The sequence below is a fragment of the Aquarana catesbeiana genome, linkage group LG03, assembly GCF_042186555.1.
Source record: "Aquarana catesbeiana isolate 2022-GZ linkage group LG03, ASM4218655v1, whole genome shotgun sequence".
Classification (NCBI taxonomy): Eukaryota; Metazoa; Chordata; class Amphibia; order Anura; family Ranidae; genus Aquarana; species Aquarana catesbeiana.
In genome coordinates, this window is record NC_133326.1 from 615628294 (window position 1) to 615645772 (window position 17479).

General features: G+C 44.7%; 1 protein-coding gene across 1 annotated transcript in view; it reads right to left on the bottom strand.

Moving 5' to 3' along the window:
- Positions 1–17146, bottom strand: part of REEP4 (receptor accessory protein 4) — a 35335-nt gene extending 18189 nt beyond the window's left edge. The window contains exons 1-3 of the mRNA XM_073622268.1: positions 17027–17146; positions 7182–7254; positions 4165–4241 (exon numbers count right to left, since the gene is read on the bottom strand). Of these exons, the coding sequence (XP_073478369.1) occupies positions 4165–4241; positions 7182–7254; positions 17027–17058 (182 nt within the window). The 5' untranslated portion in view covers positions 17059–17146. The remainder of the gene's footprint in view (positions 1–4164; positions 4242–7181; positions 7255–17026) is intronic.
- Between the last annotated feature and the right edge of the window lie 333 nt (positions 17147–17479).

Sequence of the window (17479 nt, forward strand, 5' to 3'; positions counted from 1 at the left end):
GTAGCTCTAAATCTAAGGGGTAGATCTGAAATGAGTGGAAGCTCAGCTGATTTTATCATCCAATCATGTGCAAGCTAAAATGCTGTTTTTTATTTTCCTTGCATGTCCCCCTCGGATCTCCAGCGACTTTACTTCCAAGTGCACTTGCAGTGCAACGTGGATTTGCCTTGAGTAAATAACCCCCATTGTATGGCTGAGGTGGGCTCCCGATCCCCAGGAACTCGCATCCGTTGCGATCCTCTGGGATATAGGAATGGACCATGGTAGACCTCTTGTTAGGTGCAGGTGTGTCCACCACAAGCTTCTTTTTACCCTGGAGGGTAACAAGACCCTTAATTCCAGGGAACTTGCGTCTCCATCCCTGTTCCTTAGTAGAAACAGTTGTAATGGGTGTTGATGAAATCTTGCCCATGGCACTGCGGGAAAGCAAGTGGTCATCAGACCCACTGCTCTTGAAACCTCTCTCAGCGAGACCAACTGATTGGTCTGTAAGGCTGACATTGTTTGCATCATTCTTGAGACCTTCTCCTGCGGGAGAAAAATGTTTTGATCTACTGAGCAAAAATTTATACCCCAGGTATGACACTTTCTGGGCCAGAATTAAGGAAGACTTCTTTGTTTTTAATAACCAGTCTAGAGACTGAAGGAAGTCCTGTATAGTCTGGAGATGCGCTAATAACTTTTGTTATGACTCCGCCACCACTAGGAGACCAGAGGTTCTGGATAAGACGATATTTTCCTAACGGCTTTCTGATGACAAATATGGGTATAAAATCCTTTGCCCTGATCCGACCGGGCAACCGGGATTAGGACCTTTTGATCTAACAAGTCTCCAGCTTGGAGACCCAGGGCCCTCGCTTTTACCCGATCTTGGGGAGGGAAGGCGACCAATAATCGCTCTGGTGGCTAGCAAGAAAATTCCAGCCTGTACCCATTGGTCACTAGGTCCAGGATGAATGGACTTGAAGTGTCTGCTGCCCACAGTGGGAGAAAAGCCCTCAATCTTCCTGCCACTGGGAGGCACGGGTCACTGTGGCTTGGTGGGTTGTTGAGGAGGGTTAAACAAGATGCCACCTCCCTCTACCTATGCCCTTGTGCCCTGGCCAATGTTTTTTGGGCCTATTGTCCCTTTCTCTAGGACCTTGCTGCCTACTTTGGCCACAAAATTTTTCTGGCCGACGGCCTTTTCTTGTTCTCTGGAAAGGCCTTTTTTCTATCGGCCGTGCGTTCCAGCGCCTCTTGCAGACCTGGGCCAAAAAGACGATCTCCTGTTAAAGGGAAGACCACATAGGCGCAACTTTGAGGCAGCATCATCTGACCAGATTTTAAGTCATAGGCTTCTTCTGGCCGAATTCATCAAGGCCGAGGTTTTAGCTGTCCTGTCATTCCTACAGACTCTGCGGAAGAATCAGCCAAAAACACCACTGTACGAAAGAGGAGAGGGAAAGATTTCAGAATCTGCTCTCTAGAGGTACCTGCCAACAAATGTGTTTGTATCTGTGTCAACCATACTTCTAAATTTCTGGCTACACAAATGGAGGCCAGAGCTGGTTTAAAGATTCCCAATGGCCGAGTCCCAGGCTCTGTGAAGGATATCTCCTCTTGTATCCATCGGATCCCAAAGCGCGCCCATATCGTCATACGCTAGGTCCGAGTTTATGAAACTTCTGAAAGAGGTGCGTCTAACTTAGGATTTTTGTTACATGGCTGCGCTGTGTCCACTTCAAATGGAAACCTTTTTAGGTTACCGGAAAAGAAAGGTTTTCTCTCTGGATTTTCCCTCTCCAGCTTGATAGAATCAAGAAGGGAACTATGCACGGGAAAAATTCTAGCCTTTTTCTTATGCAAACCTTTGTACATAAGGTCATGTATGGACAATTGTGCCTTCTCTTCTATATTAAGTGTCGTATAGATAGCCTTTAATAAGTCATCTACATCTTCCAATAATAACTTAAACCTCGAGCCCCTTGCGGATTCTCTATCCCTGGGACCTGTATCTGACCCTGATTCTTTTGGAGAAGAATGGGCGGATCCGGCTTCAGCCTCAGAGTCTTCACTCTCCGCACTCTGCTGTGGAGCAATAGGAACTAACTGGAGATGGACATGAATCTTGTCAATTAGAGTTTTAAATGAGCTAAACGTAGACGCAAGCTCATCACTAAACAGAAGTTAGCATTTTCTGACAGGAGACAACCTGGTTATCCTTAACTAGGCTGTCTATACAGGTTCGGCAAACTGCTTTGCTCCATGAGGAGCTCAATTTGTTTTTCGCAAACCGCACATTTCCTTTTTGGTGGCTGCGCTTGGGTCTTGTCCTGAGTCTTGGCCAGCAAGAGAACAAATGACCCCAATAAATTTTACGCCACATACACTCCATAACACCCCGTGCAGGAGAAAAGGAATATGTGCCCCCTTCACCTAGTCCCTACTGGTTACAAGGGGGAGAACACTCACAGGATGTGCAAGCAAGTTAAATACACTTCAAGCTTACCTGTGAGGTGCTGGTGTTGGGGCCTGCTTCCGCTACCTGTGCAGGTATCGCAGAAGATTCCATCCGGCCCCTGTAGTGGTCTGCAGCCTCTGCTGGGTTTCACTGTTTTTAAAGCCACCAGCCTCCCATCGGCCATGATCGCGCCGTTCAGAGACCGGAACTAGCGTCTCAGGCGCCTGCTGATGACTTCACACGCCCCAGAGGTGACCCCGCCGGGTACTTCCTGTGGACCAGCTTGGAACGCAAGTTCCGCTCCTCCACGCGCACAGCTTCCTCTCTTCCCCTGCATACTCCAGCCAAGCTGTTTAGCAGGGAAAACAAGCCGACTGCTGCCATGCGGCTCGCGGGCAGGAGATCAGATGAACACCGCGGTGCTGGCATTCCCCCATGCACTGCGAAGCAGGGACAGCAGCCACAAACCTACTCCCCCAATGGATGTGCCGCTCTGGGACCTAAGAAGGTAGGAATACCACCCCATCACCACAGGAACCACGCTCATGAGACTTAGGGGAACCAGTTCCAGGAAACATGTTAAACACCGCCCCGTCTGGAGGAAACACTAATACTGACATGGGGCCTGGAGGACCGCCCTCTTATCTAGTGGGGGTAAACACGTTTCCTGTCCTGGTAGGGGAAGCCCTAGGCCTCATGGGCTGTCCTGAAAGACGCTTAGAGAAAACTATGTTCTATTTTTTTTTTTTTTTAATTAAGAAGCGTACTACCCTATCCTCTGAAACTAGTTTCACTTTGCTACTATTGGGCCTGGCCTCAGGCTCAGTCATCTTACATCCCCCAATTCAATAGGAGTGCCCAGGCAGCAAATAATGCCTGTGTCATTTGACAACAGAATGGAAGTCAGCATTAGGTCATCATCCTAAAGTCAGGCCCCCCCCTCCCTATCAACAAAAGATTCTAGTATAAAAAGGTGTACAGAAGGGAGATGCAATTAGCGGGCCTCCAGCTGTTGCAGAACTACAAGTCCCATGAGGCATAGCAAGACTCTTGACAGCTACAAGCATGACACCCAGAGGCATGATGGGACTTGTAGTTTTGCAACAGCTGGAGGTCCGCTAATTGCATAACCCTGGTGTACAGGATTTCTGTTTACAAAGACAAAAGCAAGCACCCTGTTTGGTTTGGGGGGGGGTATAAGTTCTCTTGCACAATGCAGCTTGAAAAAGCTCAGTACAGCTTTTTCTTTTTACGGAGCTAAAATACAGCCCATTCATTGTAATGTGTCTATGCACACTTCAAAAAAATAAAAAATAAAAATATTGAGAAATCAACTTTTTTGGTCAGTAATTTATGCTTCATGCGCGCAAATACGTGCGAATGCACACAAATGCTCATTTACATATTGAGCAGAACCAAAACACAAGAATACGTTTTAACACATTTACACGAAAATGCGCGAGTGCGCGCAAATTCATACAAAAAAAAAAATACATCTGAAAAAGTAGATGCTCAGGAGTATCATGTGCAAGAGGCCTTAGAGTGTAAAATAGCTTACACATTTAACTAAGTGGTAAAATAAAGTAGGTAATTCACTGTGCATAGGTCATTAAGAGGATGACAGATGATACTGCCGGAGGATGACAGTTGATGCTGTTTGGATAATGCAAATGTGACAGGTTTATACATCCGGGTGGATAGGGGTGTGGGGGTTATCTTACCATGAAAGAAAAACATCTGTAAACGTTTCTACTGTCATAAAGAGTGCGAACACGATCCAGTACATCATCCAGCGCACCTGAAATAAAATGTACCATAAAAATTAGAGCTGTTACTGATTAAAATGTTCGTGTTTGATTAATCGATTTTTTTTTAATCGATTAATTTCAATTAATTATAACGCACATACACTTTTAGCTGATCTCCTTGCATTGCAACTCTGCATTAGTCAGTGGTATATGTGGTATACACTATACACAATCACCCGACACTAGTTAGTTTCCATAATCCATGACTTAACTTCACAGTTCACACAAAAACGTTTTAAATTCAAACTGTAGCACTGACGTAAGCAATTTTTTTTTCCACAATAGCGTGACAATCCCTCCACCTCCGGTCTAACTAATCACTCTCACCTTATGGCATGGACCCCTGTGCAAACAGGTGGTCATGCAAGCGGGTATCAAAAGGGTTAACACGGACCATAAACTTCTCTTACGTCTCCTTAGATCTCAGCGAGGGGGCCAGGTCATGGGTAGAAAGAAAAGATCTAAGCACTCACCGTTTAAGTATAAGATTTTATTTTTGTGTTCAAACACAAACTACTCACATAAAGATGATAAAAACACAGCATGTAAAGCCGACAATCGTGTTAGTTCTGTAGGGCAGCAGCGGGCGACGTCATGAGTAGTTCCTCCCCCATACACTTTACGTTCAATCAGAACTTCAACGTCACCGGACTTCTCCCCCCTTCCCTTCGTTAGGGGACGGAGGCACTCGGGGAAGGGGGGGGGGAGTACGGTGACATCGAAGTCTGTGACGTCACCGGATCTCCAACGGAACTCCCTGAAGACCCGGAAGCCGGCAGAGAGATGAGTACCAATCAAAAAAATTTTGATCGATCAAAAAAATTAATCGATTAATCGAGGAACTAATCTTTAATTTCCACAGCCCTAATAAAAATACACCAACAGAAATACCTACCTATATTAGCAGTACATATAGTTACTGAAATAGATTAGATCTGGAATGGTGTAATACAACATACTGATAGACAAGGTTTTACAGCTGTATTAAAGCAGAAACATGTCCTTGGTAATTCAGGAAAAGAAAATATGGACAAACGTTATCAAATTGTTAAAAGTAACTTGACGGAAATTAGCAGACATAGCATGGCATATGTTTTTGGAATTGTGGCTCCTCATCCATAGGACTATATGTCGTTATAAAATGGTTATACTATATGGTTTTTCGTAAGAGAACAGAAACTAAGTGAACATTACTATTCTACATTGTTTGAGGTTCAATAACTTGTTGAAACTTTAAGGAATTGTACATTGTTGAATGTTTAACGAGGTATACAATATAACATGCAACGCCACTCGTAATGCAGGGTTACAAAGCTAAAGCACACAAAAGACATCCACCCAAGCCTATTAAATCTGGAGACAGAGCTATCCTGTACGATTATGCTTTCCTCCCAACACCATAAAGTTCCACAAATGATCTGTTCCCTTCCCTGAACACCCTGCTTCCGGTCTCATTGTTAGAGGATTCTACACAAAAGAGCCAACACGGGAGATTTACTACAACTGAAGCATGCAAAATCTGGTGCAACTTTGCAGAGAAACCAATCAGCTTCCAGGTTTTACTGTCAAAGCTTAGTTGAACAAGATGAAGCTAGAAGCTGATTGGCTAACCCGCATTTAGCCGCGTTTCGTTTACAGGTGTTTTTAATTTGTGACTATTAAAAAAAAAAAAAAAAAAAACACACACACACACACACACACACACACACACACTTCTAAAAATGCAAATGCGGCGCAACAGACTTTATTTAACCACTCAAGGCTCGGACCATTTGGCTGGCCGAAGACCAGAGCACTTTTTGCGATTCGGCACTGCGTCGCTTTAATTGACAATTGCGCGGTCGTGCGACGTGGCTCCCAAACAAAATTGACATCCTTTTTTTCCAACAAATAGAGCTTTCTTTTGGTGGTATTTGATAACCTCTGCGTTTTTTTTTTTTGCGCTATAAACAAAAAAGAGCGGACAATTTTGAAAAAAAAAAAAAAAAAAAAGCTATATTTTTTACTATAATAAAAAAATCCCCCAAAAATATATAAAAAAAATTTTTTTCCTCAGTTTAGGCCGATACGTATCCTACATATTTTTGGAAAAAAAAAAAAATCGCAATAAGCGTTTATTGATTGGTTTGCGCAAAAGTTATAGTGTCTACAAAGTAGGGGATAGTTTTGTGGAATTTTTATTAATTTTTTTTTTTTTTTTAATAGTCATGGCGGTGATCAGCGATTTTTATCGTGACTGCAACATTATCTCTTATTAGTGGCCACCATTGCATAGAAGGAATCCCTTAAGTTCTTCCACATAGAGGAGTTTATCTCCCATGGTTGAGACACAGGTACTTTCATTCTATTAGGACCCACTAATTCGGAGTATTTTGTCGCAGTAAGTGGGCTTAGCACTATATGACCATATAGTGTGAACAAACCCCCGTATTTTTGAATATGTTCAGATGTTTTTAACTAGCCTTGCAGGATAAATGCCATTATTGTATGTGTGCGCTGTAATCTGTTTTGTATTATTGCAGACAGATCGGACACTATTGGCGCTATTTTGGGACCATTCACATTTATACAGCGATCAGTGCGATTAAAAATACATTGATTACTGTGTAAATGTGTATAGCAGTGAAGGGGTTAACCATTAGGTGACGCTGTAGGGGTTAAGTGTGTCCTAGGGAGTGATTCTAACTATGGGGGGCGTGGCTATGTGTGACACAACACTGATCACCGCTCCCGATTACAGGTATGTATGACTTGGTCCCGCCCCCCGCGTCATTGGATTTGATTGACAGCAGCGGGAGCCAAAGGCTGCACTGCTATTGATCCAATCAAGAGCAGAGAACCCCAGGCAGAGAGACGGTGCATCCCCACAATCACCACAAGGTTGACTACTGGAGCTTCCACTTGGACTTTATAAGGTGAGAAATACTCACATATTCTCGAACATTCTTGGTTTTGACAGCCTTGTATGATGAATATGCTGGGTACAACAAACCGAATGAAAGGCTGTTAAAACAATAAAAAAAAAAAAAGTTAGGAACAGACAATTGTATACAATGTTTACAAAAACTATAAAGTGAAACCAGCACTCAGGTACAGGTGTATGTACTCCGTGTTTATTATACGTTTACAGTATCCTGCAACCAATACACACAAGGTTCATACGTCATACACCACCCATCAGAGTTAGATGATGCCAGTACAAACACACCGTGTTGTGACTGTATACATACACCAGAAGGGAATTACCTGTCTGTGCCCCACACCAGTCTGAAGAATATGGCTTTCAGAAACACCCATATCTACTGTCCTGTATACAAATGATCATGGGGCACTTACCAGCATCATCCAACTAAAGTCTTCTGCTTTGATACGATCACTTCTATTAAATCCCTCCAGCTTACTCTTGTTTACTGCTCCTGTCCCACATTCAGGAGAGCTCATGTTACCAAAGAGACGCCATGTAAAACATGACTCACCGTAGACTGAGGCCTCCCTCTTGTATTGCTTGTATACTAATAAAACAATTCATAGACACAATATTCATCAAGTAAAACCCCTGTAGACTAAATGACCTGGGCCATATAGTAATTTCTGTATTCAGATTCATTTTCTGTTTTTACTGAGAGCAAACAGAACCTTCCCATTGTGGAAGGTGGATATGTCAGGCAATAAAGAGTCTAATAGCTGTAGACACAAGAAGAGATCAGCCCGGTGTCTGAATGACATCACTGAGGCTGGGCAGAACTGGAGAATCTTAGGCCTCGTTCACACAGGGCGTACTATACTGTATACAATTGTGCAGGCCGTGTTTACCTGCATAGAAATGCAAAGGTGTACCGTGCAACCCCATGCAGGCAGTCCTATTAATGTCACACAGTCACTGTGTCCTAATATGACATCTTTGTGGGTGCAGGTGTGTGCGGGTGCATGTCCCCGAGCTCACCCTGTGACACACATCCACACAGACGTCATACTGGGACGCAGCGGCTGTGCCCATGCAGCAGCTGTGTCCCAATATGACATCAATGGGGGTGCCTGCACGGAACATCCCCATGTGCATCCCCATGCAGGTAAACTCAGCTCTGCATGAGCGTATGGTATAGTATTCCCTGTGTGAACGAAGCCTTACCATCAACAACAGCAGTGTGTTATCCCAATCTTTTTTTTTTTTTTTTAAATCTGTGTGTGATTTTTTTTTTTTTTTTTTTTTTTAACCACTTCAATACTGGGCACTTTCCCCCCTTCTTGCCCAGGCCAATTTTCAGCTTTCAGCGCTGTCACATTTTAAAATGACAATTGCGCAGTCATGAAACACAATCATTTTGTTTCCACAAATAGAGCTTTCTTTTGGCGGTATTTGATCACCACTGGGGTTTTTATTTTTTGCTAAAAAACAAAAACAAAAAAGTCTTTGTTTGTTATAAAATTCTGTAAATGATTAAGTTTTCTCCTTCACTGACAGGCACTGATGAGGTGGCACTAAAAGGCCACACTGACGGGCACCAATTGATGGCTCTGATTGTCAGCACTGATGAGGCACTGGCAGGCATTACTGATGGGTACTGATTGGCAACCCTGGTGGTCATGGATGGGCATCCTGGGGGGGGGGGCTGCACTGATAATCAGCGAAGCCCCTCGCCCCCCCATCAGGAGAGCAGCCTATCGGCTCTCCTCTACTTGCGTCTGTCAGTGTGAGTGGAGAAAAGGTCTAAAAATGGCTCTTCCTGTTTACGCTGTGACTGGATACAGCTGAAAACATTGTAAAGAGCCTACGTCAGAGGCTCTTTATCGAGATCGGTGATGCGGTGTGTCAGACTGACACACCACACCAACGATCGGCGCGCGATCGCGGCTTCTCCTGCTGGATGTCATGTCAGGATAGTGAAACCACTTTCCGGCTGTCATTCTGCTATATGGCGGGAAGTGGTTAGACCCCTTAGGCTAGGCCGCTCGTGGGGTGCTTTTAACCCCAAAGAAGAGGTTAAATACGGCCTGTGTTGCGGCGCTTCCGAGTTGATTTTCAGGCGCTTCGAAAGCGCTGCTCATTCATTGCAATGGGCAAGGGCGTTCCAAACCGCACCAAAGATGCTGCTTGCAGGACTTTTTCTAATGTCTTGAAAGTACACTGCCCCAGTGTGAAAACACTCGGGTGGCATCGGAGGCAGTTTTTAGGCGTTTTATAGGTGCTATTTCTAGCGCTAAAATGCCTGAAAACTGCCTCAGTGTGAAAGGGGTCTTAATCAGATCATCTTTATTAAATTTTTCTTTTCCATTTTCACAAAACAGACACAATTCACATTAAAGCGGAGCTCAACCCAAAAGGGGGAAACTTCGCTTGTCTGCCTCCCTCCCCCCCCCTCTCCACTGACATTTGGCTCCTTTTCGGGGTGGTAAATTGCCATGACAAACTGACCCGGAAGTTCGGCCGGCCCGCCCACCCCTCCTCCTTCCCCCGCAGCCTTCTGGGTCACTTCACAGGTCCTAGAATACTGCGGCCCATTCACAAAGTGCAGCAGCCGACATCTGATTAAATAATTGGCTCGGGTGATGACACGCTGGATTCCTGGACAGATAAGTGCCCTATTAAAAGTCAGCAGCAGCTACATTTTTTGTGGCTACTGACTTTTACACTTTTTCTGAAGGAGCCTGGGGCTTCTCTTTAACCAGACTTTTGACTCCAGTTTTCCTAGTTTTTAAATATTTCATGGACTACAATATATACATATAGATCTATCAACAGACAGACTCCATTCGCCCTCTTGAGACCCAATCCCTTCAAAACGTTTTAAAGTGGTAGTAAACTCCGTTTTTTAACTTGTTCCTACAGGTAAGCCTAGAATAAGGCTTGCCTGTAGGTACAGTGAATATCTACTAAACTTGCACTGTTTAGGAGATATTCACACTCCATGCAGCCGATGCATGCACTCTGAAGGTCCGGCATACCGTGCGCAGCTCTGTGCTGTAGCCGAGGGCTCCCATGTGGAATGCGTGGGAGTGACGTCAACGCAGCCCCAGCCACTCATGTAGCTGGAGGCCATGAACACAGACGGGAGACCAGAGGAGGATGGAAGCCCTGTCAGCGGTGACAGCAAGCCACTGGAGGGCTTCATTTTAAGGCAAGTCTCAAATAATGTGATAGTATGCGTGCATACTAGCACATTACTACATTGGCTTGCAGGGGATTTTTTTTTTAAAGCTGTGGTTTACTACAGCTTTGAATTATATTATATACAATACATTATTAAGTGTTTTTCCCTTTATTTAAATAAAACATTTATTTAAGACTCTCTAAATGTCTGAGAAGGGGATTCTCCCCATTTTTCCCAAAATTACACTTACTTGGTAATTGATAATTCAACTTTCCAAGTGCAACATATCCTTTCACCCCTATTTGTATCTGTGACAACCCCATACTTTCCATCCATTCATTTCCACTATCTTAAATCCCTCAACTACTAACAGTTTACTACCCACAATATTATCTACCACACACAAAAAAATAAAAAAATAAATAAAAAAAAAAACCACCCACACGAGAATACCCCCTTATGTACTTCACCCTAGCAACCTGTTCCTAACAAACTCTACTGGAGTTAATCCTGGCATGTCCAGCCTGTTGCACCACAGTTTTGTAAATCTATCTGGGCAACCCCTATGTTGATAAACCATATACTCTCTTTGAAAGACTTCATTTACTGTTTTTACCCATAGAGAGTGGGTTGGGGGAGCCGTGGGGATCCATTTCTGCTCTATCAATTTTCTTGCTACAAATAGCAGTCTAAGGATTGCTATACAGATTTATGTGGTATATACTTCTCCCTCCACACCCTCATATTACACATCTTGGGTTCCATTGGAATATTGACACTAGACACATTAATTGTCCAATCCACAAGTCCATTATCTAACCAGCTTAGGATGTCTCCACATCTCAAGCACCAGCATCCCAACATGCCTTTCACATCGTGGACAGAGGAGTTTCCCTTTTATGTCCCTTAAAAAGTTTCAGGGGGGTATGTAACGAACAATCGGGTAAGTCTCAGATTGCAGGAAGTGATACCTGTTCTGCATTATAAAGAATGTCAGACCACGCCCCACAATTCAGGGGGGCGATATCCATTTGCCAATATGATCTGCATATAGGAGAATTTGATTTTGACGTTTTTTTTTTTGCAGTGCATTATACATAAAGCCTTATTTGGCCCCCTCTTAGATGTCGCTGCTAGACTTTAGTTAAGAATTGTGAGTGTAACATAATCCCAGGGCATATGTCTAGACTGGGTTTGGATAGCATGCCTGAGCTGCAAATATTGGAGGAAAAAAAAAAAAAAACTTTTGGTAGGTAGACCGAACTCCTCCTGCTAGGTCTGAAAATCTTTCAAATGTTGACCCCGATATAGTTGCAGGATGTATGCAAGGCCTCCTTCTGACCATTGATTAAATCAATGCAGTTTGCATAGCTCCAGAAAATTGAAGTCCTGAAAAATTTGGGTGAAGTCAGTATACCCCTTATACTGACAATGATCTTTAAAATCAGTGTGTGTTTGAGCATGCACATCTTTCTCATAGTAATCTTCTGCTTTTTTATTTATTCCATTCATGATGAATACCAGGTTGATTGATATTTATATTTTTGGCTTACATACACTTGAACTTAAAACTAAACACCTACTGATACTAACTCTACCATTTGTTAACATAGAGAATTTGTGTTGTCAGCATATGAGAGATGGCTTAGTTTGTAGATCTGCAAGTACCTGGTCTTTTTTTTGTTTTTTGCATCTATTACGAATCTAAAATCTTATCTTTGGTTACATCACAGATCTCTCACCATGTTATCACATCAGGCCTCCATACATCATATACAAACAGATGCAGCTCCTCCTCAAGTAAATCCAGTGGTGACTCATGCTGTACACATTACATTCGATGAGTAACATTCTAGTTAAGTACAATAACAATTATTCTGTCTCTCTGTAAGTAGGTTTAATAATTGATTGCCATTTTCAATTTTTATACATGAGTAAATACACAGAGACAGGTTTGCCCAAGGATTAAAATTATTTTTTTTCAGGGCCTGATCGCTTACCTCCCAACTTTTTGAGATGGGAATGAGGGGCACCTATCAGCAAAAGTAAGTAGGCATAGGACACACCCCTTGCCACACCCCCTTAAAGGAGAATTGTACAAAGAAATCAAGATTGGTTAAACCCACAAGTGATGTTTTTTTTACCACTACTATTTCTTTAAATTGGCTTTTGGAATTTACAAAGGCAGCAATTTAGAAATCGGATGAAAGGTTTAGCGCTGGAAAACACTTTCTGATAGGTAAAAATTGGGAGCTATGTGATCGTGTGTGTGTGTGTGGTTTAGTGCTACATTAAAGCACGGTAATTGGCCGATCAGGCACCCATTGCTGGGTTGCAGCGATATGTCATATGCTCTTCATACTACCGGGCCTGGCAGACAGGGGTTCAAAATGCTGACATAGAAGTGATGCCGGAGGAGAAAGTGAGTATGTTCTCATAGGCCTCAATCACACTGGCAGTAACGCATTAAATTATATACATTTATATGTATTTATAGGACATTTATATATACATATAAATGCATCAAATGATTTTAAATGGTATGATGCACACTGTGCATATGCATTCAGTTTAAAATGATTGTAAAGAAAAAAAAAAAAAACAAAAAAAAAAACCAAACATCTCTATACTTACCTGTTCTGTGCAATGGAACTTCCTCTTCTCGGGTCACCCACTGGCGCTCCTGGCTCCTCCTCTTTCCAGTGCCTTGTGCATGCTCGCTCCCACACCCCGCTGCTGCATCCAATGATAGACAGTGGGATTTGGCCCCATCCCCTGCTCCCTGTTGACTGGTTTTGATCGAGAGCAGTGGGAAGCAATGGCTCCCGATGTCCCAGCAAAGCCAGTGAGACATGGAAGTGAGGGAAGGGAAGAGCTGCAGACTTTCACAGCGCTGGATCAAATGAGGGCTCCGGTAAGTAAAAGCATGGGCGTGTGTCTGTACTGATGCCTAAACATTTTTTACCTTAATTCAAGGACTACATTTAAAAGGAGAAGTCCAGCCAAAGCTTGTTTGGCTGGGACTTCTATGGATCACAGGAGTGCAGTTCGTTCTGCACTCCTGTGACCCATTTTCAGCAGAGAGCGGGCTGAAGTCTGCTCTCTGCTGACGTCACAGAAGTCGGTCCAGGGCCCACATCATCACAACCATGGAATCCAGATCCACCAGATCCCTGGACTGACATCTGGCTCAGCCTCTCAGCAAGCTTGAGCTGGCCACCCCTTCCACGGCTCAGCGATCCAATAAGCGTTGAGGGAGCAGAGAGCTGTGATCGGCAGTCTACAGCTCTCTACTCACAGAGCTCTGAAAACCGAACGATCAGCGGTGTTTTATCACTCTGTTCTCAGTGCAGAGGCGCCGGGGGACAGATGCAGCATCCACCTAGGCAAGTATGATTCCTAAAAAAATAAATAAAAATAAATCCCAGATTTCTCTTTTAAGGTAAAAAATGTTTAAGCTTTAGAGCCACTTTAACTGTTAGAAGGCAGTCTAAAGTAGCCCATAGATTATGCAGGTTCCTTTCCTTCCACCACACTGACTGTTGATAAGGGAATCCCTCTCGCAGCGCTATTGTGTTTTGCCAGCGGGAAGCCTTCCCTGCCAGCAAACCAAAATGGTCACTGCTGCCAGCTATCGCATGAAAAACATCCGGCAGTCTGGCCTGCCCATAGATGGAGCCGGTCCCTGCTGAACTGGCCAAGATCTGATCTATGGCCAAATTTAGGGCTCGATCACACAGTTGGCCGGAGGGCGGTAAAACCAGGTGGTCGAGTTGCAGTTTTACCGCCCTCTGACCATACACCTGAACAAAGACGTGCAGCTACTCAAATGTAAACATGCTACTGTGCTTTGCAGCAAAAATTAAACAGCACATCGCATTTGCCAAGCGGTACGGATGAACGTGATCCATTTAAGTGAATTTGGCTGCGCCACAACCACATGCAAAGCATTTTCAGAGTTAAGAGAGGCACAGGAGGAGGAGGGGACATGTCAAATGCTCCTCAACGTTATCCACCATGGATTTCTTTTCAGAGGGGCACCAGGGCTGCTGTATGTATGAGCAAGCCCTAAAGAATATTTTCCCTCACTGGACTGAGTAGGCTCCAAGTTAAGGGGAAACACAGAATTCAGGGACATAGTACGTGCCAAAGGACCAAAGCATACCAAGCTTTTACTCGAGTTGAGGAGCAGCAGAATATAGGGGCAGTTAAAATGTCCCTCACCTGAACACAGAAGAATCACACTCAGGAGAGGAAAGTTTTGGCTAAACAAAAAAAACCAAAAAAAAAAAAAACCACAACAACGCATTTAAACATGCCTAAGCACTAGCCATGTTTAGCGCTTGGGCGTTTATTTTTATGGCTAGTACTCTGGCCAATGAAATGAACAAACATCTAAGCCAGGGATCCTCATAATATGGCCCTCCAGCTGTTGCTGAAATACACATCCCATGAGGCATTGTAAAACGTTGACATTCACAAACATGGCTAGTCATGATGGGAATTGCAGTTCCTAAACAACTGGAGGGCTGCAGTTTGAAGACCCCTGATCTAAGCGCTAAACTGGTTTTTTGCAGTGTTTAGTGTTTTTCTGCTGCCAGAAGCGTTCCAATGTACATGTGCCTAAATATGTGTAATACAATTCAGGGGCCATTCAGACTGTCTGCACACTAAACTGGAGTGGCTTAGTGTGCGTTCAACTGTTAGATTCAGCTGCAGTGAGACGCAGTGAAGGGGGTGGTGTGATGCAGATTTCAACACATCACGCAGTTCCTTTTGTCAACATTGTTTGTGCACTTCACTCATTTTGCCGCACAGAGGCATGGTGCATTGCCTTCCTGTGCATTGCGATAAAATGAGGCATGTCTGCATTTTACTGCACCGCACCTCCAGTTTTTGTTGCAGTGTGAACAGGGTGCATAGAAAACAATTGCCTTAGCAGTGACTTGGTCTTCCATGCAGAAGAACTGCCAGCCTGTGTGAACAGGACCTAAACGCACAATAAACACACATACATTTTGCATGTAAACCTAAAACAAATACAGTACTATACTTAACAGATCAATGTCTCCTACGATTATATAAAACACAGGAGGACCAAGGGAATGAGGTCTTAGTGATCCTTAACCCACCAGCTACAGGATGGTCATGGTGACATGGTCCTAAGTAGAGACAAGCTTGGGCATGTTTAAAGCAGAGTTCCGCTCCTCCCCCACCTAAAAAAGTTATGAGTCAGCAGCTACACATACTGTAGCTGCTGACTTATTAGGACACTTACATGTCCTGGAATCCAGCGATGTTGGCACCGCAGCCGCTTTCATCGTCTCTCAGGTGCTGCCGCCGCCATTCATGGTAACGGAAACCATAAGTTAAGCTTCAAAGCCGGTTCGCTACTGCACATGTGCAAAGGGCACTGCCTGAACGGCCTGGCGACGAGGGAAGCCGAACTTTCTAGTGATCTCGCCGCTGCAAGATCTCTTGGAAGTGGGGTACCTGTCAAAACAGGCAACTGGGGGGCAGCGCAGATAAGCAGAGCTCCCATTTTTTTGGGTGGAACTCTGGTTTAAACTAGGATATGAGCCCACCAGGAAGCTGTGACCTGTAGGGGCCAATCATCTGTGGTTGGGGCATGGCCACCCCCATGTATACATTGGGCATGTGTGGCTGTGGGATGGGGATAGCCTCAGCCTCCCATGATTGGCCTCTACAGGAGACAGCCTTCTGGTGGGCTCACACACATTGGTTCAGATCCTAGTCCGAACACACCCAAGTTCACCACAGCTCCGGAGCAGACTGCGTCAGTTACCACCTGAAGAAGCGGCAGTTGGCAGAGACTCAACTGTCAGACTTCAGGTTACCTGTGACTCCCGGGACCCAGAGACCTCTTCAGACACAGGAAGGGCCCACATCCGGGGGGGGGGGGGGGGGCGCCTATCAATGACATCAGTCTGTGATTCTACTGGGATCATTCAGAACTCATTGACAGGAGGTTCTGGACTCCTCCTGACCCGCATTCACAAGCAAGGGTGTATGAAAATGCAAATCCCCCTACTTGAGATCTCACTGATCCCTATAGAAGCATAAGGGCCAGGTTCACCATTGTGCAATGTGGGAACGTGTGCAAAAATCATACGTGTTCCCACAATGCACAAAAAAAAAGTGCATTCCTTTTGCAGGCTTACGGTGGTGCCATTAATTCGTAATAACACCCCAATGCACCTCGCTATTCTGTGCCAATACACATGGTGAAGGATCATGTATTTCAGTACAGCATGATATAAATAAATATAAGGTGCTTGCACTTTCTTGCTGTAATTTTCACATGTAGGGATGCCCCTAAATGCACTGCTACACCTACATAGAGGTTAAAGGATCCTCAACGAGCACAACCCAGGGGACAGGCCAAGAAGCACATCATCATTATTACTATTATATCATTTCAGCCTAAATATCTGGATCAGCCCATCCACAACAGGCGCCTCTCCCTCCCTGCAGGGTAATACAGGGCTGACAAGGGGCTCTAAGGCCATGACAGGTCCTCTTTACAAACAATGAAGGAGGAGGACACAGATCCCCGGATGGAGAGGGCATAGAGGATATACAAGTCTCAGGGTGGAGGAGGTGGGAATGCTGGGCCTTGTAGTCCCTCCTCCTATGTGTACTGTACAGGGGGGATCGGTACTCACACCACCACCCGGGAGATCATCCACGACACCATCTTCTCTCTCCCCCTCACCGGGATCCCTCACCACTCCGGACTACTTCCGCTTCCGTGGGGCGGGGCCATCACTGCTCAAACTTGGAAGAAAATAGCTCGCAGCCAATGAGCGGCGGGAGGGCCACGCCTTCCGGGGGAAGTGGGGGGGAGGTCTCTATGGAAACGCATCGTGGTTTACTCATTAATAGAGTGACAGTTGGTGGATTGGTGATCGGAGGTGATGACACCACGGTGTGTCCCATTTCTCCTGACACCACAAGTGTCACTTTATTCATAGACCTCTGTTGGCAGGCACGTCATTGTCTGAGGAGGCTAGGTGCCTGGATGCCTCTGGCTTCAACACTTTAACCACTTCCAGAGGCGTAACTAGAACCTTCAGGGCCCCAGTGCAAGAAACCATGATGGGCCCCCCTTCCATCCG